Genomic DNA, 18,230 nt, shown 5'->3' on the forward strand with positions numbered 1-18,230 from the left:
GTGAAAGCTCTTGCTACCAAGACCCCACTGGTTCGGCAGGAACCAAGGTGTGCAGGAGTGGGGGGAAGGCGGGGGGTGGTGGTGCCAGTTCTGCTGTTTCTGGGAAGTGATGAGGAAGAGAGGCTTTGGAGGAAATTGAGCTTCAGAAAGTTACTTGCAGTAATAATAGAATGTCCTAGAGGTGCCACGGAACTGACTGAATGGGTAAGAGGATTAGTGGCATCAAGGCCATGAAACCCTAGTTGGGAACAGGGATGAAGGGCAAAACGTGGGAGCACTGAGGTGAGCGTCTCCCGCAGGCGCTCGCTCGTGGGGTTGCCTTGAGAAAGCTAAGGCTCTCTCTCTCAGCAGCCACTCTGACACCGTGGGCCTCCAGTGGTTGGCACCAGGCAAGTGCTGTCCCCGTGGAGAGGGCGCCGTTGTCCTTTAGTACTGAGCTTTCTGCTCAAGGAGCCCAGGGTCCCTCTGCAGTCCCATCCTTTTTAGCTTGACTTGGACCTGCTCAGGATACTCCCCCTGTAGTCCCTTCCCAGTCCTGCAGCTCAACCCCTACCTTCCTCTCTATCTGTATTAGCTTCATCCTTGAGCATAACTTCCATGCTAGTTTTGGTAAAGATTTTGCTTTCATTAGCTAATTTCTAGAACCACTTTCACCTTAAGACAAAGCTGGTCATTTGCATCTGAACAAATACTTTATGTAGTCAGCATCATGCTAGGAATGTTTTAATTTAAGGTCTGTTAGAGACTGGCTGGGGTGGGACTGGCTGCGTTGTCAGCAGCAGAGCCGGGGAGAGAGCGCAGCGTTGCCTCCCAGTGGAGAAGGCGGCGGTAGAGTTCAGGGTCAGGGTGTCCACCTCTGCTCTTTCCAAGTTGCTCAGCATCTTCCCTCCGGGGCTGCGTTTTCTTCAGCCGCGCCGCCTCTAGGAGGGACAGCAACTGTGGAGCCAGAGTCTCAGCACAGCGGGATCAGAGGCCAGCTCTCTGTGCCCTTTACACTTAGGAGGTGGATTTCCTTAAAACCCCACAGAGCACTTTAGGGACTCCTTTTTTTTTAGGCTGCCTTCTAGCAAATGAGAGAATGTGTGAAAAGAAGCACCCTGCAAACAGCTAAGCACTGTTGTCCTTGCTGTGGTTTGGCCCCCACACAGTCATTGCTCTTGAGCTGAACCACAGCAGGACGCCCTCAGGCTTCTTCACACAAGCTACAGGGACATCAGCCACGTCACAGGCACCTGCTCTAAGCGCTCCTTCTCTCATCACAGGGCTGCCGGGATGACTGCCACCCTGCTCTGCAAACTGGGCCCATCTCACCCTCATTCCCCCTGGGCTCTAATGCTTTCTGGTAGCTGGGAGCCCAGCTTTTTCTTACCATGTTTATTACTCGGTTCTCTGCTCCTGCCTTGGCTCCCGCTGTCTCTGACAAACGTCTGTGCTGCATTAGGCACCTCCTGTCTTTGTGTACCTTTGCCATTTTGCCCCGAAGGCCGTGGATGCCCTCCACACACACCTGGCCAGCACTACCTGAGGCAGTTTTTGGGGGGTGGGGTAGAAGACTGAGCGAAAAGCTTTCACAAAGGACCTGTTATGACCACAGGAGTCTAGAGCCATCCAGGGGAACACCTGACTCGGTCAGCTGATGGTCACTAAGCAGAGGGCCTTTTGGCCCCCAAAGGTTTGGGACATGTTTCCCACTGCTGTGCCCCCACCCTCCCCTCTCAACTACTTCAAGAAGGTCTCTGAGCCACAGTTCATTGCAACTATCATTTATTAAAAAATATATGTCTCCTTGGAAGGAACACTGGTAAACCAACTAGTGTCATGCTTGCTTTGAATCTCTGCTTTTCTTCCCTGGGAGGGGTAGAGGGTTGAGCATCACTCAGACTACATCACTTAACATCAGAGAAATCAAAACACTTCCAGCTCACCCCCTCCTCCCCAGAGTCATAATCAGACACCACTTTACCCCTCTTGCCTCCAATCCAGTGTACTGCGCAGGTAAAGCTGCTGCCCTTTCTTTACCCACATTCTGGGCCCCACACTTTACAGTTAGCCTCATCATGCTGGTAGGAGAACTGTTAACAGACTTCCTAAATCTGGCTGGTAGCGCTCAAAGCACCTTCGACATGTATGCTTTGCACCGGTTGTAACACAGTGGGCCAGGAAACAACAGGCTCAACCCTGGGGCCAAGCATGTCCACGCTCTTCTCCCCTGGGTCGTGCCTCCAGCGTGGAGCTGAGGGAGGCATGGTGGCTTCAAAGGAGCATGGTGGGGCGGGGCCCGGGCCACACCTGCCGCCTGCATTTCTGGTCAGAGAAAAACCCCCTTGACCACAAACACTGCCGTCTGACTCTGGGAAAAAGCAACAAGGCTTCACATCTCAACAGTAAGTGAATTGTAGCTCTACAGCTCAAACTGACAGCATTAAAGTCTACTTTCTTCTTGAAGAAACAGTAAGCTACCAGCTGTTGGTGAGGGATTGGGGTAGGTAGGGCATATGAAGCAGCTGCGAAAAAAACCCAAATCAAACTTTTCATTACGCGGCTGGCCAAGCTCAGGGCCGTCCCACTGTCCCAGCGCAGAGCTGGAAGGCAAGTGACTCCGCGTCCCTGCCAGTGGGCCCCATGACAGGGTCTCGGCTGAGCCCAGCATGTCCCTGGCAGGTGAGTGAAGGGACACGTTACAGTAGGAGGCCCAGCTCCTGTCGGTTCTCACCTGCCCCCACTCCCCTTTCCGCTGACGGGATGGCCAAGCCCGGGTCGCCTAGTCTATCACAAGGCCCGGCTCCTCCAGAACGTCATGAGCCTTTAGAACACGGTCAAATTGGATTCTACACATTCACTTAAATAGTAAAAGTAAAATTTGGAAGAATGAAAAGGCTGACACAGTAGCACAACATGGTTTTGGTTTAACAGCAGCTTAAAAATGAACAAAAAGGAAACCTCTCATGCAGACACATCAGGTGGCATAAAACAATTGGCAATTTAATACGTTGGGAGCACCGTTAGCCATTCTCTCGCTCCCCACATGCGGGCCTGACTGTGCCCCAAGGGCAGCATCGGCTCTAGGGTCACAGCTCCAAGCCTCTGGCCCCCGGGCCAAAGCCCTTTCTCACCGTTCTCTGGCTGACCTGACCCCTCCTAAAGAAAAGCCCAGCTCTCAAGAGAATGACCAATGCGGGTGCCCTCGGTACAGCACTTACTACCACTTTCACTCCCTCCCCAACCAGTTGGGATATAAGATGCCATCTGATTGGAATATGAAAATTAAAGCATTTCTCTAATAACACAGTACCATTGATGAAGTCTCCATAGATTTTCTAGTCCAAATGCGTGTGAATATATATATATATATTATATGAGAGTGTATAATATATATATATATATAATAACTTCTATATATTTTATATAAATTACATATATATATCTATATATAAATAAGATACTTTCTGTCACCATGACCGCGCTGTCCCAAGCCGCGAGGCAGTGTACAGATCGTAGCAAAGCCTGGGAGTCTCTCCTCGCGGGGTGCGCGGGGCTCGCTTCATAAGCCGCGCAGCTGTCCAGTCTGTCTTTCCATCAGTCCTCCTCTCTTCTCTTCGCTTCTGCTTGGTTTTATGAAAACAATGACTCTGATGGATTTGCACCTGTGCTAGTGCTTGGGAAAGGTCCATGCAGGAATGGGCACAGTCACATGATGAGTGAGATGGCATCATCCCAAAAAATAAACTAAAACAAAACAAAAATTTAAAAAAACAGAACAGGACTAGAAAACTCAATTTTTTGGACATATCTAAAAAAGGGGACAAGAACAGTAGTCATCTGTTCTCCCCATGGGGACAGGAATGAAGAGGGAGGAGGGAAGAGGGACTTGGTTTCTTCTGTTCACAATAGAATGGTTGGAGGGGATTCTTCAGAGTTTTTCAGGGGATGGGACCCAAATGTAGTGCCCAGACTGGTCCTCAATGATTTGTTTGATTTTGTTATAAATCTCTTCCAGTGAGTCACCCTGTACAATGGCTGAAGAGGAAAACAGAATTATTACTGTGGTCCACAGCAACCCCCTGCCCCAAACCCTGACAGTCTGGCCCATCCCAACCGTCCCACAGCTCAGCCCCGCTCATTCACTAGGCGGGCTGTCTGGGAGCCCAGGTCGCTGGGGAAACTGGCGGGCACTGCAGGCCCGGGGCTTGATGTCAACTTGCTAAGACAGTGAGACTGAGCAGCAATTAGTAGGAAAATGTGTTCTTCAAAAATGTTTATTGAGCACCCATTAGATGCCAGACCTTGTAGATCATGCCCCTTCTTGGCTGCCATGAGGCCGGCAGCTGGTAATTCTAACGCAGCCTTGCCAGAAGATGTGGAAAATCCTGGTTATCCAGAGCAAGAGCTGAAAAAGCCACAATTTCTGGCAAGGTGCCGTGCTCCTGGGGCCGTCGCATCTGCTCCATGTCAGAGGTCAACCCGACAAACAAGGACATGGATGCTAACGGAAAAGGGAGCTCCAAGACCCAAGGTATGCGAGGACAGTTATGAATCCTGTCCCCCAGTAACCTTGTAGCACCACCAGCTAGAGTTCACTCAGCACCACCTTGCACACATATGTCCCTGTACTTCAAAAGGTAAGCAACATATTACACAGAAATCTTCCCAACCTTTCAGGAACTGACCCTTCTAAAGTAGGTGACCATATAAACACACACACTGACAGACAGCCTGAACACCACGCCAGGGAATCATCATCATCAACAAACACTCACTCAGTACATAAAACATGCAAGGACAAGTGCTGGATGGGGGAGCCTGGGAGGGAGGGAAACAAACTAAAACAGGGAGCCTACAATCTAGGAGGGACGTGAAGACGAACAAAAACGATCAAAGGCAGCATTTGGTGATGGCGGTTGATACCAAAAACTGGCTAAACTCCTCTGGCTGGAGGGCACTTGAGTACTTTGGCAATGCTTGAGCTCAAAAGCACCCAGAAACTCTGTGCAAGGTGTCTGGGCCTCTTGGAAACACTCACAGAATAGGTGTCCAGCTGCTCCCATGTTACCCCAGCTGTGCAATGGGGAGACTTACCTGTGAAGTATTCTCCAAACTCCTGCTCCAGTTTCATGGCTTTGTCATAGATCTTATTTGCTTGTTCATATGTCTGCCGTCGGTTCATTTCCCTGCCAAAGACACGGAAGAAAACAGTACCCAAAACTAGGTTCTATGTTTTGATTAACATAAAGGATTGTTCCAGGCTCCCTGAAAAGCTGCTCAGCTGCCCTCTGAGAGCAGCAGTGGCCCAAGGCTCAACATTCCTCAAACCTTCCAGGTTTGAAAGCTCAACCAGGAATACACGCAAGTGCACTCGAATCCAAAGGAGCCCCCAGTGAACAGGGTGGGGCACAGACATTCCACTGAGCACCCACTGGGTCTTACCCCTGCCCAACAAACCACCTGATTTTTCATTTCCTTTCCAGGGCCCTCTCCTAGCCGAAAGTCTCAGCAAATACTTACATAAGCGCTTCAATGGACTTGGGCTTGATGAAAATGGCAATGGGGTAAAGTTGTGACTGCTGCAGCCTCTTGATAGCATTGCCAGAAACATCTAAGATGCAGTGCTTGCCCTGAAAAAGCAAAGACTGGCATCAGTCCACCCAGTCCCTGTCTACGCCCTGTGCTAACCCAAACATCCACCTGCGGGAAACATGGGGCTGCCCAGAGAGGCCTGGAAGATTCTACTTCTGAGGTACCCAGGCTCCACATTTTGCTCCTACTACCCAGACAAGGCCACATCTGAAGCTGCAGGTGGGTGACGCTCTGGGGTGAGTTGCGCAGAGGAGACAGATGCCTCCAACCTGGGGCTGGGAACACGCGGAGCAGGCGTGGCGTTGGTCAGCACTGCCACTGGGTAGGGCCATGTGCTGGAAGGATGAGGATCCACACAGAACTTTGGCTGGAGCATTTCTGTGCTCCCTTTGAGGGTAATTTCGTAGGGCCACTGCCTCCGCCTCTCTCCTTACCCTCTCTGCAACTGCCCTCACTGACTGGATGCTGGTGCCATAGAGATTATCGTTGAATTGGCCTGCCTCGATGAACTTGTTGTCCTGAATATCCTTCTCCATCTGTTCCCGGGAGACCACAAAGTGGTAGTCTTGCCCATCCACTTCATTATCACGCCGAGGCCGGGTAGTATCTGCAGGAAGAGAGGAAACGCTCTGTGGTGCCAGGACAATGACCTGCCCCAAGCCCCGGAGAGCTGACTTGTTCCCCCCAACCACCGCTGGGCCCCAGGGCCACTCCAGTGCTTTTCAGATGAGTCGGGGGAAAGAGGCTGGGAAGAAGTTTGTCTTGCCTACATCTCTTCTAACAGCCAGGCTAGAAGCTGCGAGAGATCTGCTTTAGCTTCAACTGGACCAGAAAGGTGGGGTTTCCTGGGCCAAGGTCTGGCAGACAGAGGGTGCCAAACGTGGTACAGGAGCCAGCAAGCCTCACAAGCCGACCAGAGGGCCGCACCCACACCTCGTGGGCTGGGCACCCCCAAGCGCCCAATCGTTCCCAACCACCACCACTCAAACTCCTCTCCAAGGGAGTGAGCAGGCCGGCCTGATGTCTTAATCCTCCCCACATCAGCTTTGGGGGAATGCGTTGCTGCCTAATCTCTTCCTGGGTGGGTTTTTTCTTTTTACATTTTTTAAAACTATTTTTTCAGCTGTGCCGGGTCTTACTTGTGGCATGCGGCATCTTCGTGGTGGCATGTGGGATCTACTTCCCTGACCAGGGATCGAACCTGGGCTCCCTGCATTGGGAGCATGGAGTCTTAGCCACTGGACCACCAGGGAACTCCCTCTTCCAGGGTGTTAGATGCACCCTGTTCCCAGGGAACCTTAGAACCTGGCCGCAGGCCCTTTCCATAAAACATCAGAGTAACAATTCCCAAGGCACCAACGCCTCCCTCCCAAAGATGCCCTGGGCTTTTACGTGGTACACAGGATCCAAATTTATGCGGGAACTCCGAAATCAGGTCATCATTGACTCTGTCCTTCATTGGGCCCAGGATGATGACAGGCCTTGCATAGTGAACTGGAGAGCAAGCACAGAGACAGTCAGTGAGGCCCCCACCAGACGGCCTGTTGTCCCTCCCCGTATGCCTGGAGCACTGAGGCTCTGTAGCCACTGCTCAGATGGGAGAGCACATCTTCAGCCACTCTGCCTTTTAACTACAAAGACATCAAAGAGCCTTTAATTTGAGAATATCTAAGTCCAAGGCAAGTATGAAACCAGAAGCATCTCCCTTTCCAACAGGTTCAGGAGAAATCTCTGCATGGGCACCAACAGCTGAGCAAGGGTTTTCAGAGCAGCCACGGAAGGGAGGGACCGGAGTCTCTCTTTTAGCAGTGGCCACATCCACTGAAATCGACCTCTGCCATCCTTGTCAATCTGTCCTATCCTTCGGAAAGCATCCCAGCAGCAAGCAAAGGTATAGTGAGGGATGCACACTGGGTGGCCTTCCCTGTTCTAATGCTAGGAAGAAGTAGATGAGAAGGAGGCATCCAGGGGCTGGCTGCCCTCCTACTCCCCCACCTTCACCCCTCTGCCGCCATGGCCAACCACTGGGCCAGGCCCCATGACCACCAGACTGGCTCAAAGGCAAGGCTCTCAGAAGGGGGCTTACTTTCTTGCCGTGTCACTGGCTCATATGACAAAATAGCATCCTCTTGTCCTTCTGCAACAAAAAAGGGAGACATGTTAGCACTTTATAATCTGTCTCCCTGTGTCCTCATCTCCTTACAATGTTCACTTCACCCCCACCTCTGCCAGAAAACAGCCTTGTCAGCTGGTACTTGCTAACACCTGCCCTTGGGCCTGTCTACTTCCCATTGGCAAGAAAGCACAGGAAGACCTTCACTGCCCCTGGGACAGGAGTCAGGAGTCCTCTTGTTCAGTGAAATATAGCTGAGCAAAGGGACATGACCCAGAAGCCATGAAGCCTCCACCAAAAGCCACCTCAATTTCTCAGAACTCTTCTTATAGGTAATATTCTACTGTGCTCAGTTGCCTTCTTGCTCTGGTGAGAATCACAGGAAAGCGTCAACTGGTCGAGACACACTGCCTGTGTCCCCTCATCTGCAGGCAAGGGAGTCAGGGCACTCATGCAGGTTCCCAAAGATGCAGCTAAACTTTGCCCCTTTTAATGGTCTACCTATCTCCCCTTCACTGGAGGAAGCAACCAGAAAAGTGGCACAAGGCTGGGCTAAGGTCCTCAGTGCCCTTTAAGAGCAGTGCTGAGCACTGCTCTCCCCTCACGGTAGAGCTCCATCTATCCTAGCAGTGATGAGCTCTTCCTAAAACAGTCACCAAGCGACGTGGTACTGGGCGCTAGGAGGTCCCAAAGTGGCCGACGGCAGAGCCGGGGAAGGCAGCGATATCGGCATCAAGCCCCAGGATACATTCTCAGGGCCTCCAGCCACAACTCCTGAGAGGCCAGTAGCCCCAAAGTTCATGCGGCTTGAATTGTGGCTTCTCTGGCCTGGTCACAGGATCTCTGAAGGAAAACTGGGCAGTCATCTGGTCATTTAGCCCAGCTAAAAGGTAAGGACACCAAGCCTTAACCCAGGAAGTACTAGTGACCTGGAAAGGCAATTCAGAACAATATCCCACAGGAGCCATTCTTCTTTTGGTCTCTGAGCAAATCTGTAAAACTGGCAGCACCTACAGCCCATAGTGGCTATGGCAGGGATTTGCTCACTGGCTGCTCAGTCTTCCCAGGGCCCAGGGAAGCTTTTAAGTCAGGTCCTGGCCAGAACTGCAGGGCTTATGCTCTCCCCTTTAATACACAGCCTAAACCCCATCCCATAAGGACAAAATGGCCACAGCATTTCCAGGATCTCCAAGTGTACATGGCTAAAAGAAGCAGTAGCCTCTGAACAGAAATGGCAGCCGTGCAACGCTGGAATGAGGATGGCTGGGACACATGGTAGAGCTACATGACATGGGGGAGAATGACACACACTTACTGGAACTGCTTTCGCTGTCACTGGTGTTGGATGTCACTCCCTCTGCAAGCCAACAAGAAAGAGACTCCGATTCAGAACATACCACTGAGAGGTCACACGCAGCAGAAAACTCAAATGCTCCAAGAGCCAGACACTGAGCTGCCAACCAAGTCAGGCCACGGGAGGCCTGCCACATCAGGCTACCAGCTGGGAGGCACAGCTCCAATCCTGAGCCCCGGCCACTTCGCACTTGTCCCCAGGGCCCTCTGGGGCTGCCAAGGCCCTCCCTACAGACTACCAGCTTCCAATCTTTGGCAGCATCCTCTTCATCTGAATCAGAAGAACTGACTTGGATGGTTTCCAAATCCTATCCCAAAATGCACCTCCCAATGCTAGACAGGCAGTGACAGTAGCAAAGAGAAGCCCAGCGACCAGGCTGCCCTTGAATTTCCTCCCCACATAGAACCCCTGAAGTACAGAATTGTGCACAACTAAGAGGCTAAGCACTGGGTTGGTTGAGCAATCAGCAGGGAATGACGTGTTGGCCAATGGGTGGAACCAAGAGCCCTCCTGCCGCTGCTGCCTGGCAAGAGGGCTTGGCCCCAGCGGTGAAAGGGGATGCTCCTCCGTCCAGGAGGAGACAGGCACGTCACAACACAGAGACAACAAATGAAGAAGAACACTGGGAAGACAAGACAATCCTCCTGTCTCAGACTGTTGGGGCCTCCCCGCATCTGAGCGGGCACAGCAGCCGCACTTGCAGGAGGCACAGAGCACAGTTTGGCCCAAAGAAAGCCCATCGCTCCCAAGACGACAGTCAAATGAAGATGAAACATGGAAACAATGAACTATGGAGTGAGACACTGCTCGTTTCAGCCAAGATGACACTATTCCAGACCGTGATACGCTGTGGCCCCCAGGAAGGACTGACTGGCTGAGTCACCACCCATGCTAGTTCCTGAGCAACCCCCCCGATGAAGCTCCTTTACCCTCATGCCTTTATTACTTATGGAAGCAGAGTATCCACTAACAGAACCTGCCCGGCACGGCCGCATGTGTGTGCACGGGCCTGTGTGCACAGCAGGGAAGGCTAAGGCCCTGCCATCTAGGTCCCTTCCTTTTTCAAGTCTAGGATTATTTTCCAGAGGGGAGAGGTTGGTCAGAGTTTTCCCAAGCTAAAGCACTAAATATATATAGTCCAGAAAATGCTGTCGAGGCTCCCACCTGCTCAGCCCCTTAGAGATGCTCTGTGGGGAGCCAGCCCACAGCCATCTGGCCTGAACCTTCTGGGACAACCCAGATGTACGCTGGGTAAAGGGCTTCATGGTACTCTTACCCCCTGTTTAGAGACTGAAACAGCTAATTCTTAAGTCCAAATCTTTAGTGCTGCGTCACTGGAAGAAGAATACAACAGGCGGGCACCCCTCACCTCAACAATAGGTTAGAGATGAGCTGAGTGGTCACCTCTCGAGAAGCACTTCTTGCCCCCCCCCACTTATAAGGTGGGATGCCAAGACGGCTCCACACCATTTCAAGGTACAAAAGGAAAAAGAGAGACATGAATGATAGGCTTTTATTAGGGTACCAGGGATCCAGAGCAAAAGTGTGACATTCAGAGCCACTTCTAATTCCTCCTGCTGTGGTACCAGTTCTCACAAATTCTCTCACTGCCCTCCCCTCCGCCCTTTGCCCTCACCCATGTCCCCTATACCCCAACCGCAGCAACTCCACTCATGCCAGAAATACAGTTAACGGTATGTAAGTTTGACTTACTCAGGTTCTTTGCTCCATAATAATCGTCACTTAACCCAGGGAAGTCCTAATTTCACAGACAGCAGGACAAAGTGGGAAGGAGGGAGGGAGGGAGGGAAGGAGGGAGGGAGGGAAAGAATTGGGGAGAAGACAGAAAATAGAGAAAAAAGACAAGGGGAAGGAAGAATACAGAGCCAGGTGAGCATCAGTGACAGAAGTATGAAATACTATGAAGACCTATAAATATAGCCAGGTTAAGAACTTTGCTACAGAAAGAACATCCCAGGTCATATATGATACCTGGACTTCATGCTGCCCAATTTGCTGCCAAAAGGCCCTGGAGTGGATGACCTTTTTGAGGTGGTCTATATATAGCCTACAGGCCGACAGGACAGACAGGTGACTTACCAAGGCTTGGAGCACCTGCTTTGACTAAATGTGTAGTTACACAGCCATCTCTGCTTTGCCCCTGAAATCACCATTTCCCTCTGAGGGTGAATGAAAAATCAAACATCTATGTGTGGCAGACGGGCTGGCAGAATTATCATCATCCCAAGGAGCTTTCGTCCAATACTGACTCACTCTGTCCAAACCCTTCAGGGAAAGCTTCATGCAGTCTGAGGTGTAGGCTTCCAAGCTGACCTGAGTTGTGCAGACCACAGGGGATGAGCTCAGCTTCTGGAGAATAAGCACTAGGCAGTTTCAACTCTTATCCAGCAGCCAATCCCCTCCCCCGTTCAGCTGGGCCACCCAACAGCGAAGCCTCCTCAGGCTGGGCTCAGCACGGAAGTTCTGGAATTGTCTGGTGAACGAACTATGGTGACCTCACCTCAGGCCTCTGTCTCAGACCGCCTCCTACTGCACCTAGTGCTTCTCATTGAGCTACCCATAACTGTGAGCCCTAACCTGCATCTGGATGAGGGCACCCTTGTAATCTACTAGCTGCCACCCCAGACACTGATGACCTATGTATCCCATGACCATGAAACATGCTGGCCTAGAAAAAGGACATTCCCTATCGGAACTAGTCAGTCTCCTGCTGTCCCAACAGCTCAGGACCCCAAGACCCCTCCTTGTGAGGCAGAAGAAGAGAGGTTTACAATTCACCATGAGCCATGTGAGAAATACTTTAGCAGCCTGACCTGGTATTTAAGGTTAGGGTGAGAGCAGTTAATTTCTGAGGCACATGGTAGAAAGAGAATATTTCTCAGGATGGCAAGTTCATTTAGCCCAGCTTTATGGCCTTTTCTATCAAACCAGCTTTGTGTTGCTCAATAAACTTTTATTTGGACAACGTTAAGTAAACCCCGTTCGGTGTCAATTCGTTTAAGCAAGAAGGATTTTATTTTGAAAGCTGGCTCTGTAACACTCTGGGAAGACAGTGAGTCTGTTAGAGCTGTGTGAATATCCCTATGCATTACACACATATGCACGTGCATGTAATTCAAGAAGTAGGCCCAACTCCAGGTGTCCAGGGAAGAAAAGGCTCTTCTCTTGACATAGATGAGTGAAGATAAGGGAAAGAAAACACAAGAGGAAGAAGCCAGGAGGCAACACTGAGTCCCTAGACTTGGTTTTCTTGAAAAACCATTTTTCTGAACTTGACCCTGTAGCTGATAACTGCTCATCACCACCACAGCAGAGCTCAGCCATGCACTCCCAATGCCAGTGCCAGCGACTTTCTGGTGGGCAAGCCCTGGAACCAGTTCTACCTCAGAGCCTCCAACATTCTTTCAGAGCGAGGAGCTGGACAAAAAAGACCCAACGTCTCCCTGTGCAGACCAATTTCTACCCTGACTCTGCAAATAAGCAGGTACACACACACACACACACACACACACACTCTCTCTCTCTCTCTCACGCATGCACACATGGCGGATAGATGGGGGACCGACACACACGGACACATACACACCCACACCCATACCCACACACACTTTCCCAGTCTTCGGTGCAAATGAGGAAGAGAGGGCGGGGCTGTGGGTGGCCTGCTCTCTGTTCCCTGCTGCTACTTACGTTCCTGTACGCTGCTCTCCTGGGCCATGTTTTCTTTGCTCTTGTAAAATGGAAACTTTCGAGAGAGGCGGAAACTCTTTTTACGTTTCGTTTTGATCGACTGTGAAAGAACATGAACATGGAGGGGAAGGACAGAAGAAAAAAAAACAGAACAATGGATTTTAAAGCATGCAAGAAAAACTAAAATGGAGACAATGGTGAGCTAAACAAAAGACCATCTCTCACAAATGGAGTCTATGAGATTAAATGAAAGTTGATGTAAGAGGAAAATTATGTTTACAGGAAAATGTTGTAGGGATGTTAGAGGTTTCTACCTAATCCAGACTCACAGCACTCACTGGTACTTCCTAAAGGATAAAGATCACTGTAGCCTCCTGGACACATGCCCTAAGGTGCCACTGATACACACAGAGTCATCTACTCCGTGTCTCTCTTCCCTCTACTGCTCCAGAAGTTCTTTGGCCTGTGAAGCTCACAGAAGAAAAGGGGTGAATGGACAGAGCCCTCATGCCTCGGTCGGTCTGAAGGGCGGTCGGAGCTCTGGGGCTGGCCTTGCTGGCTGGATGACAAGGCCAGGCTCTGTTCAGGGTCCCCACAGCTCCGAAAGGGTCTACAGCCAGGGAGACACCCACAAGTGGTTTCATGTGCCCCAAGAAAGTCAGCCTTCCAAACAGTCCAACTCCAACACATCTTCAAGAGCCAGTTACCCAGGGGGGAGGAGTATACACTGGCTGTAGAGGTTGGGTGCCCGCTCTCTCTGCTTTGTGAAAAGCAGTCAGTATTCTGATAGGACAGAGCCAGCGCCCTGAAAAAGAGATATTCTTTTGTGCTCGCCAGTTTTCTTATCCACCAGACAGACTTCAAGCTTCTTATGCCTCTTCACATATGGCTGACTTCCTTGGGGATCCCCACTTACCCTGTTAGACTCAATCATCCCCGTCCTGGCATGAAACTTCACGGTTTTCAATCGAGCCCTTTCTTTCTTTTCCACCCTGTTTTGGAGTCAGAAAGAAGTCCTGTTACTGCCAGTGCATGGTCTCAGCAGTGGGTTGCAGTGGGCACAGCAGCCATCTTTGACTCACTGAATCGTAACCATGTCCTGAGCACCAGCTCTCTACCAAAAAGGAGTAATAAAGCACATCCACTGCTCTCAAGCAACTTATAGTATAACAGGTAAAAAAGAAATCAATACCAGGAACAGGGTAAGGAAAACCTCTCTCATGATCATGACGACTCACCTCTTCTTACTGGGGATCACACCAATTTGCTCACTTTCTCCATGGGGGGTCACCAGTCTCGCCTGCCACCACTCATCATCAGAGGCATTAATGACATGTAGAATGTCACCATAGGAGAAGCTGAGGCCTTGGCTCGGCAGGCAGCTGTCCCGAGTCCGGTCATAATCAAACAACGCCCTGGAAACAAACAGTGAAAGATGAAATGGTCATCTCAACCCTAAATAGGTGGAAGGATGGCAGAGGAAGGTCAACCCAAAGAGTCAGCACACACCCAGCAGCCTTACAGCAGACCAGAAGGAATTCTGTGGGAGACTGCATCCTTCTTTCAGTCTTGACATTATAAATATCCCATTCTCCCAACAAGGGGCGTAAGGGAAAAAAATCTTTCACGAGTCCCATCTCCTCCCAGCTTCTGGACATGAAGTGTGAGTCCAAAGCAGAACACCCTCGCTAGTCTTCTCCCTCAGCCACATCCTAGGGAAACAAGTTAGTTCTGCCAATGGGCTGTCTCAGTTTACAACAAACCTTTAAAAAGTAGTTGAAGATAGGACACAAAAATGTTAACTACAATCCCAAACAATGAATGGTAAATGCTGTAGAAATACAAAAGAGAAAAGGGCCGTGCATCCTGGGGCAGCGAAAGAAAAGGCTAAGGCTGATGTTGACCCCGCACAAGGATAAAGTTGAAGGGGCCCCTCTAAAGAAGTCTCCCAGTTCAGTCTCTCTCTCTCTCATATACGGGGAAATGGAGGCTCAAGGAGGAAGAATAATTTGACTGAGGTCACATACCAAACTAACTGGGACAGAAGCCAGGTCCTCTGATAAGACAATGCAGAGTAAAGATTAAAGGGGAGGGTAGGATAAGGTGGGGAGAGAGCTATTCCATCTAGGCTTGAAAAGAAGGAGGAGACCACCTTGGCTGCAGCTGAGAGTCATGGAAAATGAGGCTGGAAATAAAGGTCTGGCGCCAATTTTGGAAGGTCTTGAATAGACCTGATCTAGTGACCCCTGAAGATTTGGGAGTAAGGAAGTGACACATCCAAAGAGACTTAGGAACATTAATCTGACCTCATATATGATGAGATAGCAGGGAAAGGGGGTGGATTTGAAGGAACATTTAAACCAAAGCTGCAAGCTCAATCCTTCAGGATACACTGCTGACTTCGGCTCTGGTGAAGCTGGCACTTGACAGCAGAGCTCCCCTGCTCAGGGAACAAGACACATCTACGTGAAAGTGTCCACTTTTCTCATCCACTGGATCTCTCCTCATACGCAGTCACCACAAATGGGTGATTTCAGTGAGAAGTTTGTATTTTTCTACTTGTAATCTAGGCTCTGTCTTCTTCATACTCTCTGTTAACACCTTTGCACATACAGCCCAGCAGATTTCCCAGAACTAGTTCCAAGACTTAGACTTCTACCTGCAATACAGTGGTCTGTGGCTCAGAGGGAAGCTGCAAAGTAAAACATACTATTTCCCCATGTGCAGGCCGGCCCAAATGAAATGCAGAAGGTCATGAAACTGTGGAGCGTGAAACACCCATCTACATCTTAAACTTCTTAAAATGGAATCCTTAAGAAGGCACTGTCAGAGTATTTGAAAATGAAAATACCCAAATTCTGACAAAAAACCCTTTATCTCCCTCAATTTACACACTCAAAGCAATAAGGAGGGAGGCTGAGGTCAGCAGATTAAGGAGGCCCTCCATCCCCAAGGTTCTTTCTGGGCTTTGTGTGATAGAATCAAATCTGAACACGTTTGCACTGCATTCGAAACTGAGTGTCCTAAAGCAAGGAAGCTATTCCCTACGAACACGTGCATGGTGAAGACCTTATCTTAAGAGACAATGAGAAACACTAAATGTCATTATGGGCTTCAAAGATTAAAACAAATATAGTAAGGAAAAGAACAGAGCTTGGATTCTGCACAAATTAGTTTGGGGAGGGAAGGAAGATGTTGAAATGAGTTAGGAGAGGTTAGGATGAGGTTGTAGAAGATTAGAAGGGAGAGTTTACTGATTACAAGTTTAAAACATAAAAGGGACAATCCAACATATATTTTAGCACCTCACAGAACCATAGTGACCTTTGGCAACAGCAGTAAGAAGCTGGAGTACATACAGTGAAGTTGATGTAAACATTTTCTGGATGAGGAATCCAATTATTGGTAATTGATTAAACATCTGAGATTTAAATAAAACTAATAGGTCAGTTTACTTCCAAGATGAATTTTGGATACTTTACAATATTAAAACACATAACACGAGCTAAGTAAAAACAAAATAAGCACAGATCCAAGGCAACAAGAATGCCAGCAGTTCCCACTGCCTGTCAGGAATGGAACTGTTTGGTTTGTTTTTAAACCACAGGCATGTGTTCCTTTTACGACTTTCAAAAAATGTAACTCAATTTAAAAAGGAACTGCTTTCAAATATTTTAGCTGTTTCTTTTTCTTTCCTAACATATTTCTAAACAACTGCTTCTTCTTGCTTTGTTTTTTACATTTTAGACATTATGTATGGGTCTTCTATAGCACTCACCCATTCTTTTTCCCCTGCCCTCCCAATTTACTTACATCACATTTTTTTGGTTAAACAATATTTAATTTTACATCATTATATAAGTGGTGTTCATAGATGACTACCCCTCCTTTCCTATAAACTTTTTCTATTGTTTTTTTTTAAAACAAATTTATTTGTTTATTTATTTTTGGCTGCGTTGGGTCTTCGTTGCTGCGCGTGGGCTTTCTCTAGTTGCCGCGAGAGGGGGGCTACCCTTTGTGCTGATATGTGGGCTCCTCATTGTGGTGGCTTCTCTTGTTGTGGACCACGAGCTCTAGGCGTGTGGGCTTCAGTAGCTGTGCACACGGGCTCAGCAGTTGTGGCTCACAGGCTCTAGAGCGCAGGCTCAGTAGCTGTGGCGCGCGGGCTTAGTTGCGCCACAGTATGTGGGATCTTCCCAGACCAGAGCTTGAACCCGTGTCCCCTGCATTGGCAGGCGGATTCTTAACCACTGCACCACCAGGGAAGTCCTCTATTGTTTTTTTTCCTGGTGGAAATAAATGCCTGATTTTTCATTTGACCGTATTTCTACATCCCTATTATTTTGTAACTCCCTTATTTAACACATAGAAGGCTATTTAGATTTACTATTTCTTTTTGTTACAGTTAAAATATTTGAAAGCAGTTACCTTTGTGTAGCAAGAAAGGGGGTGAAGAGGCAAGGGATTAAATTTTTTGCATATGCTTTTGTAATATTTGACATTTTAAACTATCCATATGCATTAATTTCATTAAAAATTAAATTAAAATAATATAAGCTCATTATAGAATATTTGAAAAATATAAAGCCTAAAAATAGAAAAATCACATTTAATGTAACTTAGAAGTAACTCTTCATACTATTGTGGTATTGTATAATATTGCATAATAAACACACAAATCAAAAAATACATATTTCTCTAAGTTACAAACATGGTGTGTATACACAATTTTGAAACCTTACTTGTCACCTGAAATTGTATCATTAATATTTCCCATATGATTGACTATTCTTCAAAACTAATATTTTAAATGATGATACAATAGTCTATTCTTAAGGCTATTCATTAATTAAGCAAATATTTATCAGCATCTAATATGAACAGACACCACTCTTCTAGGCACTTTTAAAAAAGAAAATAAAAAGGGCTGGGGGAGTCAATAAACCAGGCACCTGACTTGAGTCATTTACTTCAGATGAGGAACCTGTTTGGCTCTAAGTTCCCTGGCAAAAAAAGGCAATTTCCCAATAGTATGTAGTACCTAAGTTTACCTACATTCTATCTGATGAATTTGTGAATGAGCAATAGTGAACAACAGAATGGACAATGCTTTTTTTAAACCATGATTTTGTTAAAAACATAGCAGCCTAAAATTTGAATTTGAAATTCTGGACTACACTATCATTCTCAGTTGAGAACGTAAAAGGTGAATTGACAAGAATTTCCTTTTCTATCAATCAATCGGAACAGCAAATGAGAAGAGCTCTGTAGAACACTGAAACCTCAAGGGTCATTTCACCCCACTTCCTATCTAATAAAGGAAATTCCTTTGATATTCTCTAAATTTCTTTCCAGTGTAAACATTTAATGAGTCTGAGTCCTTCCTAGGTCTTCTCTACCAGGCTAAACATTCCTAATTCCTTCAACAGTCCTTCTTCCATTGTCATGATCTTGATTTGTTTTCCAAATCTCTTCCTGCTG

At 48.3% G+C, this 18,230-nt stretch overlaps 1 protein-coding gene across 6 annotated transcripts in view; it reads right to left on the reverse strand.

Moving 5' to 3' along the window:
- Positions 1–1,747: 1,747 nt before the first annotated feature.
- DLG3 (discs large MAGUK scaffold protein 3) overlaps positions 1,748–18,230 on the reverse strand; it is a 56,797-nt gene continuing 40,314 nt past the window's right edge. For 2 of the 6 annotated variants that reach the window (XM_007470124.1, XM_007470122.1), the window contains 9 exons: positions 13,988–14,164; positions 13,666–13,741; positions 10,755–10,800; positions 7,661–7,711; positions 6,967–7,068; positions 6,009–6,181; positions 5,503–5,612; positions 5,077–5,168; positions 3,911–4,017 (listed from right to left, as the gene is read on the reverse strand). In XM_007470124.1, coding sequence (XP_007470186.1) covers positions 3,911–4,017; positions 5,077–5,168; positions 5,503–5,612; positions 6,009–6,181; positions 6,967–7,068; positions 7,661–7,711; positions 10,755–10,800; positions 13,666–13,741; positions 13,988–14,164 — 934 coding nt within the window. Of the gene's footprint in view, positions 4,018–5,076; positions 5,169–5,502; positions 5,613–6,008; positions 6,182–6,966; positions 7,069–7,660; positions 7,712–9,002; positions 9,045–10,754; positions 10,801–12,749; positions 12,850–13,665; positions 13,742–13,987; positions 14,165–18,230 lie in introns of all 6 variants that reach the window. The other 4 variants (XM_007470125.1, XM_007470126.1, XM_007470121.1 and 1 more) reach the window with 4 other exon arrangements.

The sequence above is a fragment of the Lipotes vexillifer genome, unplaced genomic scaffold (assembly GCF_000442215.2).
Source record: "Lipotes vexillifer unplaced genomic scaffold, Lipotes_vexillifer_v1.1 scaffold926, whole genome shotgun sequence".
In the NCBI taxonomy this organism is placed as follows: Eukaryota; Metazoa; Chordata; class Mammalia; order Artiodactyla; family Lipotidae; genus Lipotes; species Lipotes vexillifer.